At 35.7% G+C, this 19,688-nt stretch overlaps 1 protein-coding gene across 1 annotated transcript in view; it reads left to right on the top strand.

The window, feature by feature from the left end:
- DARS1 (aspartyl-tRNA synthetase 1) overlaps positions 1–17,439 on the top strand; it is a 41,021-nt gene extending 23,582 nt beyond the window's left edge. The window contains exons 8-16 of the mRNA XM_050900366.1: positions 7,245–7,356; positions 9,343–9,477; positions 10,653–10,800; positions 11,780–11,926; positions 12,931–12,973; positions 13,660–13,740; positions 14,363–14,474; positions 15,402–15,473; positions 17,217–17,439. Coding sequence (XP_050756323.1) covers positions 7,245–7,356; positions 9,343–9,477; positions 10,653–10,800; positions 11,780–11,926; positions 12,931–12,973; positions 13,660–13,740; positions 14,363–14,474; positions 15,402–15,473; positions 17,217–17,308 — 942 coding nt within the window. The 3' untranslated portion in view covers positions 17,309–17,439. The remainder of the gene's footprint in view (positions 1–7,244; positions 7,357–9,342; positions 9,478–10,652; positions 10,801–11,779; positions 11,927–12,930; positions 12,974–13,659; positions 13,741–14,362; positions 14,475–15,401; positions 15,474–17,216) is intronic.
- Positions 17,440–19,688: the final 2,249 nt, after the last annotated feature.

Genomic DNA, 19,688 nt, shown 5'->3' with positions numbered 1-19,688 from the left:
GGTCAGAGGAAAAATAAACAACACATTTTTCTATTTGTGAGTAGCATTGTGAAAACACAGGGGTTTTTAATCCTAAATGTTCACCTTTCCTGACATTAATCAAAGAACACATATTAGTAGTTTAAACGTGAACATTTAGGATTTGGCATGTGGCCATGTACATCTGGGCTTTTTTATTTACAAAAGTCAAAGGTGACTGAATAGGGACAATTTAGAGACAACATTTCTTCTCAAATGTAGTCTTTGATACCCAAAAACTGTAGTAAGAGCTCAGTTTTGAAATATAAGATGGAAGTTTTGAATTTAATGTGTAATTGAGGTGCTGTAATGCAGATCTTGCAAGTGAAATTGTACTACACCATGATACCAGTCTCATTCACTTTGTTTCTTCTACAGCATTCATATCTTCTTTTTTTTCCTGAAACACCTTTCTTCATCCAGGTCATAGAGAGACAGCCTTCTGTGAATTCATATACCTCCCAAATATTTACTCTTTCTGATCAGCAGCAAAAAACTATCTACTAAATCACTTACAGAACTTTCCTTCCTTTTTTAATGAAACAGCAACTAACACTAAGCGTGTAAGTAACTAACTGTTCATATTGACATGAGGCTTTCTGGTCTTTTCCCATATTTGACTCTCCACAATAAAATTTTAATTAACTTTTCATGGAATGAAGAGTGTGCTTAGCTCATTTTTATGGTGTATCTAGTACTGCCCTCGAAGTTCTGATAATGGCAGTTTTCTCAGTAAATCAATCTATGGACCTGGGAAATAAAAGTCAGTTATTTATTGGAAAATTTGGAAAAGTTCTGGCACTGAGATGCGTAAAGCATTTGAACATCTGATCTCCTTATTTCAGCAACTAAAACTACTTGTGCAAATTGTTTTACTTGGACCAAAGTTAATTGCTTTTCACTTGACCTTATGTGTAATACTGAGCAACTTCAATTTGTGATTACTTTTCAGGTTCCTTAGTATCTCATCATATTGGTCTCTTCATCTGTGTCTTAAATTAAGCCTTTGATGAAAAGAATTCTGTTCTAATGGTTGAAAGTGAAAATCATTTAAAGGATCATCGGCTTATGGTAGTGGTAAGGCAGTGTACTAAATTGAAGGGAGAACTCTGGGATGCTCGAAGTGCAAGTTTTACTTGAACTTCTGGTGATGAAGAAAAATACTCAACAGTACTCCAGAGAAACTTAAGAAAATCCATTAAATTAATGAAATACCGGCATAATAAACTGGAAAGAGCCATGAACCCCAAAGAGAACAGAGAAATAATACAAAGGGAAATAACAATTAAAAATACTAGCTGAAAATAATGGCCTGAAAGTATCCTTGGCTGTAATTCAGATGAGGACATCTGCAGAGTAAAACCTAAGAAGGTATATAGTAATGGAAAAAGAAGGAAGACTGTAATGCCGGAATAAATACAAGAGATGGAACAGAAAGGGGTGGGCTAAAACTCTTCCGTCCCTGTACACATTCAGTAGTCCACCAGGACTCTCCCAATACTTCTTATATATCCCTGCCAGTAGAGTAATAGAACATTAGTTGTCAGTATTCTGCCTGGAGGGTACAGCTGGTGAGCTAAGTGAATGCTGCTATAACCTTTTCTAACTTGTATGTCCCAACCATTGTCAGTACACCATTTTTTCAGCAATGTTTGGCACCTTGTTTTGAGGTCTGAACCTTAACTCTGCCTTCTACAGAAGCTAGTTTTTTCCTTAGCTCCGACAGCTGCTGCAATGTGGTGCTAAACAGCTGTTTCATGCTGAACAGGAATTCAGGTTAAATTTTTACGAAATTGATAGAAGGATGAAATGTCAAATCTCAGTACTTCAGTGCCTTATGTCTCGTCCTCTGCATGCACCTGTGGCTGGATGTAATCTGGCCACAGCTTTCCCTTGATTAGGTTTAGGTATCTATCTTGCCTTCCTCCTATGTACGGGAAAAGTTTCTGTCTCTGACTGTGTCACATTTATGTGTGTCTTTTCTGTTGCACATTTCAGTATTTGTTTCAGAACAAAAGCAGATTATTTTGGAACAGTAGGCTCATGCCTATTTGTAAGTTTGCTTTGTTTGTTCTGCAGGAGCTTTGCTGGTGCAAAAGATTCTAAATAATTATGTGTTACTTTGACCTGTTTTCTTAAAGGGAGAGCTGAATAAGCAGAAAAGGTATTTAATGGAGAAAGGGGAAATCCCAGTGCGAATAGATGTGCTTGTATACATGTGCACAGCCTAAGCACTTTATGCAGTGGAATCACGAGAGCAGGGACACGAAGGCAGTTTGTCCTTCAAAATAACTGAACCCCCCCAAAAAGTAGTAATTGATTTTCAGTGATTTGGTTGCATAGACTGGAGGTGTAGTACAAATGGGACTTCAGAGAGCCCTTAGTGTTTCAAATGCACTGCATAAGTAGGCATGTTCTAAGGAGGATTAGAAGACATAATGTGTTAAAAGCTCGGAAAGATTATCTGAAACCATTGTTAGCCACTGCTCTCCCATACCTCTTCCTTCTAGGAAAACCAAATCATGGGCAGCAGGGAAGAAATGTTAACAGAACAGTTCTAACAGAGATGCTGTGATGATCTGTTCCTACAAGTGTGGGAGGAAGTCCAACCACAGATACATGTACCATCTAGTTCTGGTTTCCTCAGTGCCCCAGTTTTTTAAGGAAGGAGGTGGTCATCAAACATCAAAAATAGAGATACTGTTTTTTGGAGAAAGATTTAACAAACTAAACGCATAGATCTTGGCTAGACTCAGACTAAAAAAAGTCCTTAGTATGGAACTAAAATTATTTTTGTCCACTTAAATACTGTCTTTGAAGTAGTTAAGTAGTTTAACTAATTTTAAGTAGCGATTAACCAATGAGTTCATTGGATAGGGCCAAATCGTGATAAAGTGGAGCTGTGAAACTCAGTTATTGCATGAATGAAAGGGACTGGATTTCCAAAAATAATATCACTCCATCCAGCTATGATGTATACCAAGGAGAGTTTGATTATGATGCAATAGAAGGAGTGCAATTAATAATAAGGAAATTACATTAGTGGAGATGTAATATGCAGAGTATTCTACAAAGATTGCAAGACTTCCATTCTTGTGTACATGTGAAAATAGACTGAGTAGTGCACTGTATTTTTAACAATCTTGCATTTTGGTTGCTGACAAAGATCTCCCAGAGGTGTCTGGTAGGTTTTTTTGAGGTTATGGATGAGAAGTACTTAAATGCCAAGATCCCAAGCTATTGCTGTAGTTGTTACTCTGATGTATGGAGGGAAAATGGTGATCATTTAGGGTGGAGGAGTTTTAAAAATCCTTTCCAAGGAATGATGGCTGAGGAAGAATGAATCTGTTCCTGATGGGTTAACTCATAAAATACAGATCACATACTTGTGGAGTAGAAAAATTCAGGGTGTAGAGACAAGACAGCTGGTAAGAAGAAAGAAGAGTCCTTGTGTAGACCAAATTTTCTTTCACATAACCACAGGTGACCGTGAGGAAACCACTGTTGACCTAAGTATCTATTTTTCATGATAGCTTAATGAAAGTCAAAACAGTTGATTCTAGAGATGTTTGATTTATCAGAACAATTAAAAAAGGCAAATTGGAGCACTGATTGTGTTTTTAAATCTTTTACTTTTCTGCTGTTCTTAAGTTTAACTGAAGTATTCAGTGATGGTAGACTTCCCATGTCTGTAAAAACACCTACAGAAACCATATTTCATGAAGATTTGTGGTAGATGAAAAACAATGAAGAAAAGACAAGTGAAACACTGATTTTTAGGTTTTGCTTCTTAGTTTGTCTCCGTCTGAAGAAAAAATCGATTCAGGTTCATCCAGTTTTAACAATGGACCTGACTGATGTCCTTGTTCTGGCTTATTTTTGATGTCCAGCAGGGTTTTTATCTTAACAGTATCTGTCCAAATTTGACTTGAATTACACGCATTTTTGCAGTCCTGATGCTGTAATTGTGTCTACTAATGCACAGCTCATTGAGACCAAAGCATAGTCTTTTTAGGGTCAATATTATCCTGTTTAAACTGCTCAGGGTAGAGCATAAACATTGCACGTCTGTGCCTCAGTCGCACCTCTTTGAGATATGATCACATAAGGTGTTAACTGCCCTCAATTCTATTGAAACACATTTTTGGTCTCTGGCAACTTACATCGCTATTATTCTAACACTGCAGCTTGTGCTGAATGAGATGTGATAATTGTGTTTATAATCTTGCTTATAGTGTTAAAATATGCTCTGTTCTATTATTATTAATATTTTCCTTTGTGGCATTTAAATAATAAACACACAGGTGAAATTAGAGTGAGTATGACCGAAACTTATATTTCAGCATTGTTAACTAAACATTTTTTCTGCTGTCTGTAACAAAGGTGATTATTAAAAATAATGAGTTTTGCTGTAAAATCAACTCTGCAGACTGAGTCAAAACATTAACACTGTTAACCACAACAGCATTTAAGTGGCATAAGTTTGTTTCTGTTTCTGCTTAACTCTTGAAGGAATATTTACTGTCTTTGCCATAGTCTCAGATAAGATCATTTGTCAATATGTATGTGAAAGAGTTCATATTAGAGTAAACACTACAGGAGAATAATGCCATGGCAAAATCTTTTTTAAGGCAAAGGTAAAAATCAATTTTGACAGCTGTCTTTTTCTTTAGTTTGCTGTGTTGTACCTAAGTGTGATAGCTCAAATGGTAATTGTGTTACCTGCCATTGTACCAAACATGGTAATATACATACCAGCATCTCAGTTAAAGACAGGATAACAGCTTGAATTATTTTCTTCAGATAAATTCACTCTTTTTTTGTCCTAAACGTTATACCAGTGCAAAGGATGTAATTAAATCTGAAAAGTTTTGCTCCATGTGTAGATACAGAATTATCTTTAAAATCTTTGGAAAGTTGTAGTGGCACATAAAACTTCTGAGGTCATCCATTTCACTCTACTGCATGTTGAGAGTTGCAGTTCTTTAGGAGCTTATCTCAAACGTCTTGTTGGTCTGTTTAATTCTTACAAGGAGACAGCAGTATCACAAATTCTCAACAGTTATCCTTGTTGGCAGTCTCTGAATGAATGGGCGCTGAAACTCAGCTACCTTTGGTAGAAAGAAGAGTGGTCTTGTCAGATCTAATTTGAGGTACAGAGAATTGCTGCTTATTCTTTCCTTGGTCTGTAGTTAAAGAAAAGCTTCAGTGTCCAGATCTCTGAATTTGGCTGCTTTCATAAATACTATTTTTTAAGCATAATTTATCATTATAGATGGGATTAGGAAGACAGTCTTTGCTCTGCATCCTCACTAAAGCCAGGAGGAGTTACTACCTGACGAACTATTGTTAGTGGAGAGCTGTGTTAGTTATTGACTGGCTGTGTTTCTGTGCACGCTTTTAGGTCAGACCAAGTAATTGCTTTCAGATTGGGTTTAGCAACCATTTTTCTTTTTCCTAGGACTGTATGACATAGGACCTCATTCTTACCTGCTCTGGCATGAAACTGGTGTTGGTTCATCAGAAGGGTAGAGGAGGCATTGTTACTATCCTGCTTTAAATAAATGTTACATATTTTGTCTCCAAGCATTTTTAGAAATTTGTCTAGTTTATCAAAAACTGTATTGGTAAACCCAAATGTGACTGTTTAAGTTGTCATCTCTTGGAAAATGTCTTTCACCTTCTAAGTAGGAGATGGTTAAGGAAAAAAAAAGAAATCCCTTTGAATCATCCCAGTGCTTTGATGTAACACTGCCAAATTATGCCCAGAACTCAGGCAAAGTCTTAGCATATATCTGATTCTGGGAGACCCATGTAAAAAAGGTGAAAAAGTTTGAGGGTACTTCTATAACTGTTGCTCAAAACCTCGTTTCCTTCATTTTGAAAGTGGTGGGAGTAGTGGCTGTGGTTAATGCTATCAGACAGTGAGAGCTGCTAGCTGGTATTTACTAGTCTCAATCACTTACATTCCTGAGATATTTTATCAGTCAGCTAAAATTGCAAATAACTCCAAATTACTACAGACCTGCAGTATTATTACAGTTTTCTCTTTTGGTTTTTCAGTGAAGTAATATCTTTATCTTGCAGAGATGATGGATGTAGCTTTATTTCAACATATCTACTGACTGACTGTCTAAATTTAGGTGCTTATATAATTTGTTTTGGTTGGGGGTTTTTTGTTTTGTGGTTTGGTAGGAGTCATGTGAAAAAGCCCACAAGGCTCTTCTTACCCTAACTGAAAAGTTGGGTACCTTTCAGAAAGGAGAAGTAAACAGTGCTATGACGCAGATTGTCGTAAAGAACTGTTCTTTTAGTTGTTTGCAAGAATTCGTTAGGTTTTATACACGCTTGTAGGTTGCTAACTGTCAGGTCTTAAACGCTGCAAGTACAAAATCAGATATGGGTTCAGTGTTGACGTATTGCAGTGTTTTCAGCATTCACTAAGGGTTTGGTTTTTTTTTTTTCTTCACGCTAAAGCGCAAGAGTGTTACAGGAACGTTTAGTGTAGGTATTTGCTAACCAGATAAGTAGCTTAACTATGTCACGTACATAAACAAAAAGAAGATGATGAATTCAGCTAAATCTACTTTTGTTTTCAGCTAAATGTACTTTTGGAGTAAATTTTGAAAAGACATAAGAACTGTAGTTCATATGATCAGGTGTTATGTGGCCTGTTTCAAATGCTGGGAGTTTAGACCTTGGGTTTGGGATGTTTTTGTGGCAGTGTTGTACATGGTTAACATATGGCTGTGTTTTTACATGAAAAACATTGTGTTTGGTAGCCTTTAATAGACACAAACATTTCTACGTTATCTAAGTTATTGAGGGCTTTGCTTTTATCAGGCACTGTATATTACTGCAGCTGTTCTAGTTCAGTGTGCTGAAAGCTTTTTAATAGGTTTAGTGTTTTTATTCAATTTCTTACTATAAAACCTTTATTTGCAGAAGCACATCTCATAAATCAGTGATTATTTAAATGTAGAATTGACCATAGTGCCTCCTTTATAACTGAATATGCCATAAATTGAAATTAGGAGTTTCTCTTGTTTCCTTTGCTGTTTCTTTTTGTGTAATAAACAATTACCGATTTGCACTTTTCTCTGTTTAGGCAAATACAATAATCAAGTGTTCCTAAGTGAAGAGATTCATCTTTCCAGCTGTCCAGAAAAAGTAACAGAGTCAGGAAAAACTAACTTAGGATTCATTATTTTATCTTCTTCTTATAGACTTCCACTAGTCAGGCAATCTTCTGCCTTCAGTCTGGTATTTGTCAGCTTTTCCGAGAAACTCTTATTCGCAAGGGATTTGTGGAAATTCAGACTCCCAAAATCATTTCAGGTATTGTATATGTGATCCAGCAGCTACAGGTCTGCTTCTTTTACAGTTGCTCAGCGTACCTATCTGCCAAAAATTTAGTAAGTTTTTATTTAAAAAAGTTCTGTTTCTAATCTAGATGCAACATAGCAAACTTCTTCTAGCAGGTATCAAAGTTGTTCTTCACTCTTCTCCTGACTTTGGATGTTGAAAGAATGACAAGACAACTATTATATATACCTGATTTATGTACTCTGCAGTGCATTTAAAGTTTTAATTTGATTAAATACAGATGTCTGATCATATGCATTGTTCTTCAAATCAGTGTTCTCAATGTTGAGCACTGCCAGTTCCATTTCCACTATCAAAAAAACCCCACTCCAATTTAGATTAAAAGCAGCTTCCATCATAAAGAAGTTACAACAAACATATCATGGTATAAAAGATGATACCATTATATACAATATGTCATTTCTTTAGCAGTGAGCATATGGCTGAATAGAAGATGGTAGATAATTTTTCTGGAAGTGTGGCATAACAGCTTCAGCCCAACTAAAAGTCTGGAAATGTAGATTTTGCTTCTAGTTCTGTTGTTGATCTGCTGTATTGTTTTCAAAAGTCAAATTACTTGATTTAGTGGTGGATGTTTTTCTTCCATCTTATTGGTGTTCTTTGAGATTTTGTTGATGTCACTAAGACATATGGCATGGAAAATGTAGGGCAGAATATTTGTATTATTGTATGTGCATTCATTATATGCATACATTTTGCCTACTGAATTTTATACTTCTGGACTTACATTTTTGAAGACAGCTCTTGATTGAGATAAAAAAGGGCTTTTTAACAAAAACATGTAAGCAACTATTCTTTCAACGTGGAAAGTATCGTTGCACTGTAAGATTCGATAACTTTTTTCCTACAGAGACAGTTGAAACAGCATGAAGTACTAAAGACTCCCAAGTAGTTTATTTACATAGGACCTTTGAGGAAGTGTGCTATTCTTACTGTGCGGTGTACCATTGAAAGCAAGCAAGCATCCTATTGTTTGAATGAGATCATATTTTGTAAAAATAACGCAGTTAAGTCGATGCAATCCTTACTAAACTTCAAATTTAAGTATCATAGCTCTTCTAAGATTTGAGATTTTAAAAGTTACCTGTATTCAAAAATAACTGCATATTCACTGAAACCATTTCAGTGGGAGTAGTGGTAATGAAAGAAAAGAAACATTAATCTCAGTGGAATGGTTAGTAATAATAATAATTAGTACTTTACCTGGAGTTATCTTAACATTAGAACTTTCAAAGATTATTAATTAATCTTTCACTCTGGCATGCCTTTGTTAGCAAGTTAGGCAACTATAACTCCCATATCACACACTGGGAAATGGAAAGGTAAAGTGACTCAGCTGATAGTTTTGGTAGGCAGTTTGCAGTAAGGGATTCAAATGCATGTGTTCTTGGTTCCCCTTCTCTCAAGGTAACCTTCTATGAAAACTGCCTCAAATTGAGAAAAAGCTTTATAGCTTTGGCAGATGTCCTCTGGTAAATCTAGTTTTGGCTCTGAGAGATATTTATGCCTTCAGTTAGAGAGGATGGTCCTGGCAAAACAGGATATGCACTTTCATCTCAGCCTCTGCAGTTATCCCCTGGAAGCCTACATCACTGATAACAATTGGTTTCCACAGAAATGTTGGGCTGCAAGTAGATGTGGGTGGTACAAGTATGCATTCTCTGCTGTTCTCACTCTAAGGTGAAGGACAGCTGAGAACAGTAATATTTTAAACTACCCCAACTAAATTTGCAGATTTGCAAGACGATGTGTGACAGTCCTGAGCTGCAAAATTTCCCTTAGCATTAATGGATGCAAATACATCTTTTTCCTCTAATACGCTTTGAAGAAAAATCTCCTTCTGGTCTCTAAATGTAAGACCAATAGTTTATCATTCTACCTCTGATTTATTTTTTTAAATTTTTATTTTAATAATTACTGCAAGCATTTGCTTTTCAGCTGCCAGTGAAGGAGGAGCCAATGTGTTTACTGTATCATACTTCAAAAGCAGTGCCTACCTGGCTCAGTCCCCACAGCTGTATAAGCAGATGTGTATATGTGCTGACTTTGAAAAGGTTTTTTGCGTTGGGCCAGGTAAGAAAAGTGTTGGTTTGTCCAGAGTGTGAAGCGTGCAGTGATGGCTTTTAGCAGCTGTGGTACAAATAAGATAACATGCACACTGAAAGCTTTGAATGGTTTCACTTAATACAGTTTCACTTACCAAACACAAATTTCAGTTGGGGCAACTAATGAGAGTAAAGTTGACAGAGAAGTTGCTGGAACAAAACTAAAATGCTGAAATAAGGGTGGAGTGCTCTTCTCCAGTGCCTGCTGTTCTGTGAGGAGAAAGAATAGAGTTGCATTGGAAATTGATAGTATGATGAAGTTAGTAAAACATGGAACGACACTGTGATTACTGAAGCCATAGTTTCCCATTAACCATGCCCAGTAGTTGCCTTGTTGCCTTTAGTTGTCCAGTAGTAAGCAGTTAAAATAGGCAAGCTAGGTTTTATGTACTTCAGATTGCATATTAACATATACTTATCCCGTGCTTTTGTATATGTACCAAACAACTTTATTTGGAAAACGCATACTTTTAACTGGGCTGTCAGTAAATAATAAAAAATTAATAATTTCCAGTCTCTCTTTCTCAAAAGCTGATAGGACATGGCCTCTTTAGGTGGTAATACAGCATTTTTTTTCTAAGACCTCAAAGACCAGTTTAAAGATATGTGAGCTGGAAATGCTGGAAAACAAGTCAATAACAGCTTATAAAATAAAAAAAAGATGCAAGTAATTCAGAAGAGCTTAAATTTCTTGTTAATTACTAACAAATGAGTCATGGTTTATAGGAAGACATGTTTATATTAGATTCATATATCTGAAAAAAAACCCCAGAACACACACATGTGCACAAGTCCATTTCCTCTGAAAAAGGTAGTTTTCAAATCTGAAAGTTCTTGTGTGCCTGAAAGCTTGTCTGTTTTTTCCAGTTCTGTCTGTTGGTCTAACAAGAGACGCTGCCTCTCTACAAGTCTTGTCTGTCTTCTATCATTTGAGCACCACAGCTGCAATAATGCTGTCACTGTTGTTATAAATGATGCTCTGAGGCAGTTAGTTTTCTTTTTGTTTTTCAGTGAGAATTGGCATGTCTAAAGACAGCATTGTCTGCCTGATCCAAATGCTGATGTGATTGATTGTCAGTGTTATTTTTCAAAATGGAATGATAATTTCAGGTCAGTTAGAATTTCTGTTGTTTAATTTTACAGTATTTAGAGCTGAGGACTCCAATACACACAGACACCTGACTGAGTTTGTTGGTCTGGATATTGAAATGGCTTTTAACTATCACTATCATGAAGTGGTAGATGAGATTGCAGATACCTTGGTGCAGATGTTCAAGGGACTTCAGGAAAGGTAATGAGAGCATTTTCCATTTAATGAGCAACTTTGTTTGTTTGAGATCTCTTGCACTGTGGTATGAAATGGGTGAGCATTTTATCCTCAGCTTGTCACGAAATCATTAGTAATCTGATTTACAACAGAACTTGAAAAAAAAACATTTTTGCTTTGCTCTTAATTATTTCTTTGTGCCTGACTTTTAAAGTTCACTCAAGCCATAGGCCAGTAAACTGTCTATTTTCAGCCTGAGCTGTATCTGCTAGAGTATGCTAGCTTGCACTAAGAAAACTTGTTTACTGTTGAAAGGACTTCTAACAGAAATGATCCATCATTAATTTAAAATGTCCTTCTTTTTGTGCCACTACAGGTAGACTGATTGTTCTATTTTGAAATTAATCTTAATATTTACTATCTAAGAAAGTTTTTCTGAATCAAATTTATTGTAACAGCCTGCATCTCTGCCATGAAAGCAGCAAGATTATTTTCCGTTATTCACAGTCTAACTCATTAAAAAGCCAGGCCAGAAGTTTAGGAAGTGGTTTTCATTTGCTTACAAATTAGACTATCTTGCCAGCAGAAATGCAAATCTTTTCATCTGTCTAGAAGGAAATTTCTCTTTTATATTTGAAATAGGATATTACTCAAATCAAAGAAGAACCCAGGTAAATATTACAAATCAAAGGGATGATTTCTCGATGTCTTTACTGTGAAAATTTGACCTAGTCAATTATTTCTTACAAAAGGAATAAAACAGAAGTAATAATAAAATATTAACATGTATATCGTTGAAGTAGATGCATTAACTTACATGAAACATTTTGTTAGGATTGTATAGAATTTCTCCAGAAGTGGCTTTAAAACGGTTTTTTATGTTGCAAGGGGGACCTCTTGTGGCAAAATTGTATTGCCATTGCAAAATCATTACTAGATGCAAGAAGAGTACATTTCTTGATTGTTTTGTATTTTGCTTCTGTTCTTGTTTCCTCGTATGTAGATTCCAAACTGAAATTCAGACAGTGAACAAACAGTTCCCTTGTGAGCCATTTAAGTTTTTGGAGCCAACTCTGAGACTGGAATACCGTGAAGCTGTGGCCATGCTTAGAGAGGCTGGTGTTGAGATGGGTGATGAAGAAGATCTGAGGTACTTTGGCAGTACACAAATGTGTCAGAGTCTTGTGAAAGTGGTAGTGAAGTGTCAGTTTTGTACTGTGCAACTGACAGCCCTCAAGAAGGAACCACAAGCTTTTAGAGGAATAAACAGTACTCATATCCGGATCTCTTGACACATAAATGGATATGAAAATAGTCCTTTCTTTTAACGGAGACTATACGTACAAACTCTGAAATCCAAAAGAAAATAACTTATAACATAAAGTGAGAGTAACTTGAACCTTCTAAGGATAAGAAGCATTTGTTTTTCTAACAATTGCAGTCCTTCACGTGAATTGTCACGTCTTTGAATAGGACTAAACAAAAAGATTCTTCAGTCTTAAGGTCTTTCTTTTCAGTAACACCTTCCCATTTCTTCTTTCCACCTCTCAGGAAAATGATTAAGCAATCATGATTGCATTCCCATTGATTTACTGAAAGATGGGTTTAGTTAACTGATTATATATAAACTTTTCTAAAGACACTTAATAAATTAAAACTTTTCTGTTCTTTCCCATAATATATCCAGTACCATTAGGATAATGTGTGATTTTACAGTTAAACGATCTGTGCATCAAAGAAGTTTCAATCGTAAGAGTTTGATAGAGCAAAATAATTTCCTCAGCAACTGCTTATGGTGTTTCTCACTTATTGTGCCTAAGAAGAAATTGCTGCACAAGGTATATGCCAATAGGAAATAGAATACACAATTCTTCAGTAATCAGAATATGGTGACTAGGAAGTAGTTCTATTAAGAGCAAGAATATCTTTAGGTATCAGTTAATTTAAGGGATTTCTAGGACCCATAGAAAATATTTAGGAACAGAAATAAATATACTTTCTGTCTGCACAATCCAAAACATTCAGAAACAAGTACTACATTTTCTAAAGGGTGGGGTGCAGCAGATCTGTAGCTTGAAATCTTTTTAGCTTTATGAAGTTTATAATCAGAACAAGTTTAAATCACTTAATTTTAATGGTGATAATCTTTTTCAGCACACCTAATGAAAAGCTCCTGGGACGCCTGGTAAAGGAAAAGGTAACAATTATTTTAGAATAAATAAATTTGTCATTGAATCTGAAACTTGATGTCATGGAGTCATTGGGTTGGTATAAATGCCTGCTTCATGTAAAACAACTTTTTACACACTGATTGAGAATACAGTATCTCAGAACATGCAGAATTTGTGAAGAGTTTGTGATGAGCATAAGCATTTTTTAATTGTCTGCATTCCCATTTTGCTGCTGCTTATTTAATCTACTAACAGTTTTGTCTTTATCGTTAATAAGCTGTTTCAAGCCATTTTCAGTCTTTTATATTTATTTCTATCATCTGTTATACTGAGTACACCAAACAGGATAGTACATTCCAAAACTAGTTCTTACGATAATTAAAAAAAAAAAAAAAAAAAAAAGATTCTAACTAAATTTATAGGAGAAGATGAGAGCTTTGGCAAAAAAATAAGTACCTGTTACTACAGCAAGACATTTTACTGCTAAACATTTGTAAGTTTACACTAGAAGTAGTGTTGGAAAACTGAAAAATAATACACCACTTTTATTGAGAACTATTTTTTTTAAGACAATACTGTCAAGTTTGTGGAAAGTTATTGGGAGATCTTTTTTTATGTTATTTCAAAGATTCACTGGTTGTGTCTTCCTCTTGTAATTTGTTCTTTACATCATTTTGTCTTGTACTAACTGTTTTAAATTACCTTCTTTCAGTATGACACAGACTTCTATATTCTTGACAAATATCCTCTTGCTGTGAGGCCTTTCTATACAATGCCAGACCCAGTAAACCCTGTAAGTAAAATTCTTTGTTGTTGTCAATGAGGGTTTTTTTATAGTTTAAATTACTCCGTCTAAGGATAACTTGACAAAATAGATAAAGTATATTTATATGATCTGCTGTTATAATTAAAATTGTGATAACAAGATCAGGTCAGTGTTACATGACTTGTAAAATGTTTACAGTTACTCTTCACTGGTGAAGACATACCAGAAAGAAACAAATCTAGCTAAAGTTGGGAGAGCTTTATGAAGAGATCTCCATGGCCAGGGCACTGCTGCCGTCACTGAAAAGAGGCAAAAACATTCTTCCAGGGCAACAGACGTTTTAACAGAAAATATGCTTTTTTACATTGTTAGAAATTCCCCAGTTTATTCCTAAATCCAGGGTAAATATCTTTAGAGCATCTTTTGCTGGGATAACTACATGCAAGTGTAATGGTTTTTCAAAGGGCGTGTGGATGAACTTCAGTTTTTTAAGTCAACTCCAGTCTAATGAGAGGAGCCAAAGGGCTGTAATTCCCGGGCAGACTCCAAATACATGGGTATCATAAGTGAAGTTATTGAGAGGTGCATATTTGCCACCTAAGGATGGAGCAACTGTAGGTAGGAAATAAACTCATCTTTGTTTTTCCAGAAAACCTCTAACTCTTATGATATGTTCATGAGAGGGGAAGAGATCTTGTCTGGAGCTCAGAGAATTCATGATCCTCAGCTGCTGACAGAAAGAGCCCAGCATCATGGCATCGGTAACAAGTCAAACAACATGACGCTGAATTTAAAGGAATATAAATCATGAATGGATTTGTTTCCTTTAGAGGAAGAATTTGGGGCAGAATTTGTTATATGGCAGTAGTGCTAAAATCACAGTACTGTTTCATTCTTAATCCATCTAATTCTGTTTAACCATTTGAATCTAGAGTGGTGGTATTAAGAAACGAGTTAGTTTCCCAGCAACACCTTGATGAAAAGGAATTGTTTCCAAGGACTTTAGAGAGAATGTAATGCAGGAAATACCTTCAACAGAATGAGGGTAGACAAACAAGTCTCATTCAGTCATGCCTCTCTGTACTCTCACAAACTTTTTACAGAGTACTCTAGCAGAGTCTTGGTTGGCTGTGCTTTTTAAATCTTGAACTGAGAGCAAATAAGCAAGAAGTGTCCGTTGGTGAAATTAAAAAAAACCACCTCAGCAGGGACAAGGCCAGCTAATAGTAGAAGGGTAAATTAGGTGGAGATCACCAGAGTAAAATGGAGATTAAAATTATGCTTTCAGTGAATGGCAAAGTGAAGTGGAAGGTAGGCAGTAGCAAAAAAGGAGTAGCTCCCACTGCAGCAAAATGGAAAAATAGTTGCTAAATCTTCACTTTTTCACTGCAGTTTATTCAAGAAATCACAATTTTCTGTAAGTTACAATGAACAGTTGGACCTAGCTCTTACTCAATTCTAGAATTTCTTCCCTGATTAAGTTATTGACAAAATTATAAAACAAAACTATTACAGTCATAATTTCTAGATAGTCCTGGATAATTTATGTGTTTAATGAGTAAATCCCCACTGTTAGTTTGTAAGTTAAATTGGTACATTTTTTTGTTGTGTTTGCAGTTCTCTAGTCACTTGTATGTTTGGCTTGAGGTTCGTTAAGCAGGTGAAAAACATATCTTTTTCCTCTCTAGATTTGGAGAAGATAAAGGCTTATATCGATTCCTTCCGTTTTGGTGCACCTCCACACGCAGGTGGTGGAATAGGTAAGTATCTGTATTTTATTTTGTTCTGTGTTAGCCTGAGCTTAATTTAAACTGCTCAGTCTCAAGCAGGGTTCAACATAAAATTCAGAATAGTAGCCTTGTTAGGTAAATGTGTGGGACTGTTGATCCTGGGGAATTTAAGGAGAGAAGCTAAAATGTAAGTATTATCATAAAATAAATAGGCAAAATATTAATGGCACAGTCTGGCAAGTTTAAAAAGTAGGTGATCACAAGGAAAAATGCCGATTTATTAGCCAGGCACATCACTTTCAAATTTGACCAATGAGGAAAATTTAAGGAAGCAAGAAAATTCTGTATTATGCATGGATTTATCATAGCCTACTAATACCAGAAGCCACCGGTCTCTTAGTGCATTTGATGAAGCTGTTCTGCAGTGAGGAGAAATAAGTGATTGCTTCTGTCTATTCAGTGATTTGACTGAATGTCACTGATCAGTTTGGCCAATGCTAATTGTTTCAGCAGAGGTATTAAGGCTTCGTGTCTTGGGTGTATTTTAGATATTAAAATGAAAAAAAGATAGGTTTTAGGCATCTTAATGATAACAATTTACAGTTATGCACATTGCTTTCATTAGCAGGATGAAATCTGTTCATGCATATGGAAATAGGACACTTTGTAGGTCCTGATCAATAAACACAATGATTTCTTTGATTCAGTCTTTCTGCATTTGCCTTACTTTTGTAAAGTATATTTAGTACATTCTCAGCATGTTCTCAGAACAACTTCCTAAGTATGCCTTCAGTAAATGCATTAGATCTGCGATATGCTATTGAGACAACTGTTTTGAAATACCTACAAGACATAAGCGTCAACGATCATGCAGTACTTGTGAGCAGAGGAGATGCAACATTTGCAGATGAGCCAAAATCATTTAGGCCAGTCAGAACTGACATCAGGGAAGCTGAAGCTACATCTCTTCTGCAGAGTAAATGCTCCTCATGGCACATCCCGGAGGTCAGGCCAAGTACCAGCCAAACAGGAGATGCTGTGAGAATTAACACTGGTTTCTAGCTGTTTCAGATGGAAGCCTTAACATAGGAGGGCAGTGTGTGAAAACTAGTATGCATTTGGCTTTCATCTCAGCATGGCTGGGGTGCATATGTAGCCCCATGGATTAGGAAGTCCTTCCATGTTCCACAGTACACACATAACCTCTAAGATTTCAGGAAGAAAGAACACAATGACCAGTGAAATATTTATTATCATAAAGATATCAGCAGATAGTTACACAGGTACGTATTGCTGAATCTACATTTTTGTACCGTAGAGGGTTTGGGATAAACTTCCCCAACTGTAGGTTTTTACTGCAGTTGCTTATGGCACTTAGTGTCTCTTACTGTGAAGCTGTTAAGACTGGTTTGGACTATACTTCCATTACTGTATTCAAGATACAGTTCTCCCAATTACCCACCGCCCATTTCAGTTTTCTGCACCATCTTTCTTGAAAGTCGGAAGTGATTCAGAGCAGGGTTGAGTCTCTCGTACCATTGCTTATTGATACATGTTCCAAATGAAGTCTGTATCGTGGCAGAAGGCACTGTATGTAAAATCCCTAATTTTTGGTTGTAGCTCCTTTCTGTAGTCAGACGTGCTAATGCATACATCTCAGTCTTTGGTCACACTAGTATGTGAGGCTGGCTGTAGGTATAAAGTACCTTTAGCTTCTTGAGAGTTTTGAACAAAAGACTGACTATACTGATGGGTTTTTTTCATTTGTTGTAGGGCTGGAAAGAGTAACCATGTTGTACCTAGGGCTGCATAATGTTCGTCAGACCTCCATGTTCCCACGGGATCCCAAACGACTGACACCCTAACATGAGCTGCTTCTGAAAGTTTGAGATGATTTGTCCTGCAAATATGATATGATTGCAAGCATATTCCCTGCTATTGATGAACCTGTATTGATTTGAGCATTATAATATGCAATAAAAAAAAAAAAATCTCATTTACTAAAGTGCCACAATATTTTTTTTTTACCCTTAGCTGTTTAAAAGAAAATATTTTAACAGATCAAGACTCTTTGTATTGGCAACTGTGCACATTTTTAATGAAAATGTGATACTTTGAGTTAGTATTCTAGTGTCACATTAAATTGTATCATGTTTCTAAACATTTTAATAAATTATGCAATAAAAATTCTGCATTTTTAACTTATGTCAGCAAGATTGAATATTCTGAAGTACAGAATTGGCTCAAAGCTAAAATAACTGAATGCTTGCAATTTAAAAATCAGGAGGAAACCAGCCGATTGTTAATTTACATGAGTGTCAGGTAGAGAAGCAGGTGAGAAGAACGTTCTTAACAAAAAGTCTTCATGTGAAATTGTGAAAATAGATTGCAATAAATCTCTCAAAGTAAATTAGATACAATATCTGTCTTTCTGGTTTTTGCTTTGTATCCTCACAAAATAATCATGAATCGATAAGAGTTGGTTTTGTTTGGTTTTTTTTTTAATGATGCAATAACTGCCTAAAGTTTAAATTTATTTTCTTTCTATCTTCTTCCTTTTTTTTTTTTTTTTTGAAAGTTCTATACAAGCCATAGGCCTGTTCTTTATGTTACTGTTTGAGAATGGATAGAAGGTTACACACGCTTATGGAATACACAAGAGATATATAATATTCTCAGAAAATAAATGGACGGTGAGTTTGAGAGCGGGTCATGTGTTTTCCTGTCTGACCCAGCCTCTAGGATAACAAACAAAACAAACCAGCAAGGATTTCATGTATTTACTGCCAATGAAAGAAAAGCAAATAATGTAAGCCAAGCTATTTCAGTTTTTTTTTCATTTATAAATGCTGTGAACAGCCCAACTGTTGTACATTTAGAGAAACTGGGTGTTTCTGTAAGTCAGAGTACTTCTAAAATTCTTTCTAGACATCCTTTTTCTCAAATTAATCACTTACTTGAACCTCCTCAGTTTGCAGTGATGCGCAAAGCTACTTCTCTTCCTCCTCCTCCCAACCCAAAGGATGTGCCCTGCATTTGGAGAGGAACCAGTGTATTTGAAACTTCCTTTTATGGACTGCATCTGATAGCTGTTTTTCAAATGTAAAATGTTTTTGTAAGTCTGGATGCCAAAGAGCAAAGGATTAAATTCCTTACTTGGGCACTGCAATAGAGTTACTCTAATATTCATACATATTTGTAATTCCTGACTTAATTTTTGCTTAACATTTTACATGATAAAGTCTTCAGTAGGAGGTATGGTTTAGACAGTCTGTGTTGTTGTTGCTACCTTGATTTTTAAATGTCAGAGAAGTCACATATTGGTTATGCTACAAAAAGGTCAGTGAGGCTGTGTATAAATTGCGTAGAATTTCACAAAAGGGCAAATCATCTCTTGCAGCTGCCATTGAACAAGACTTAATTTTAATGTTTTGTGACAAGAGTTCTCCATTAGAAAACAATCATACTAAAGGTCAGGTAAAGTACTGGAAATGTAAAAGTTAAACTTCGTTTAGAAGTCACACAATTCAAGGAATAACATATTTTGCAGCTTTGCTTATGAGTCTGTTTGTAATTAATTTACCATGGAATCTTCCCCAGATAATTAACTCTAAAATCTTACAGTGTACCCAGTTGTACTTTACAAAGCTAAGTGGATTATAAACACAGTTTGTCATCACAGACTTATTACTGATGAATCCAAGTTTCAAAATAGTTGTTTATTCAGCAAAGCCAACTGGAATGAATTTAATTTAATTACTTTTGTTCATATGGAACTGATAATGTATTCTACATCGGAAGAGCATCCTTCTAATAAGGAGCAAAATTACTGATTTACATTTCGTGCCAACAAAAAAAAAGTATTGAGAACTGTTTCTTGCTCTAGATTTGGCAGCAAATACATTCCTGTAACAACTGCGCTTATCCCAATTCTGTTAGAGGTATTCAGGCTCATGTTGTAGTTTGATTTATTCACAGTAGCTGCACAAGAACAAGAATTCGGATGGAGACCCTTATTCCTTTGTATGCAGAATCCTTTCATGCAGTTTTTCTTAGCTAACTGAAAATAATTATGATCATAAATCAAAATGCAAAATGCATTTGTCCTGACTGTAATCTTAACGGGATACTTTAATGGGAGCTGCGCATTGTTAGAACTTAGTCTGAAACCTTGCAAATAGTAATTTCAGAACTTTATGTTGCTTTTATAGGTAGCAACTCTGATTTGGTAGTTCTGGAAAAGTC

This window comes from Gymnogyps californianus, chromosome 7, assembly GCF_018139145.2.
Source record: "Gymnogyps californianus isolate 813 chromosome 7, ASM1813914v2, whole genome shotgun sequence".
Classification (NCBI taxonomy): Eukaryota; Metazoa; Chordata; class Aves; order Accipitriformes; family Cathartidae; genus Gymnogyps; species Gymnogyps californianus.
This window is presented reverse-complemented; position numbering and strand designations above follow the sequence as displayed.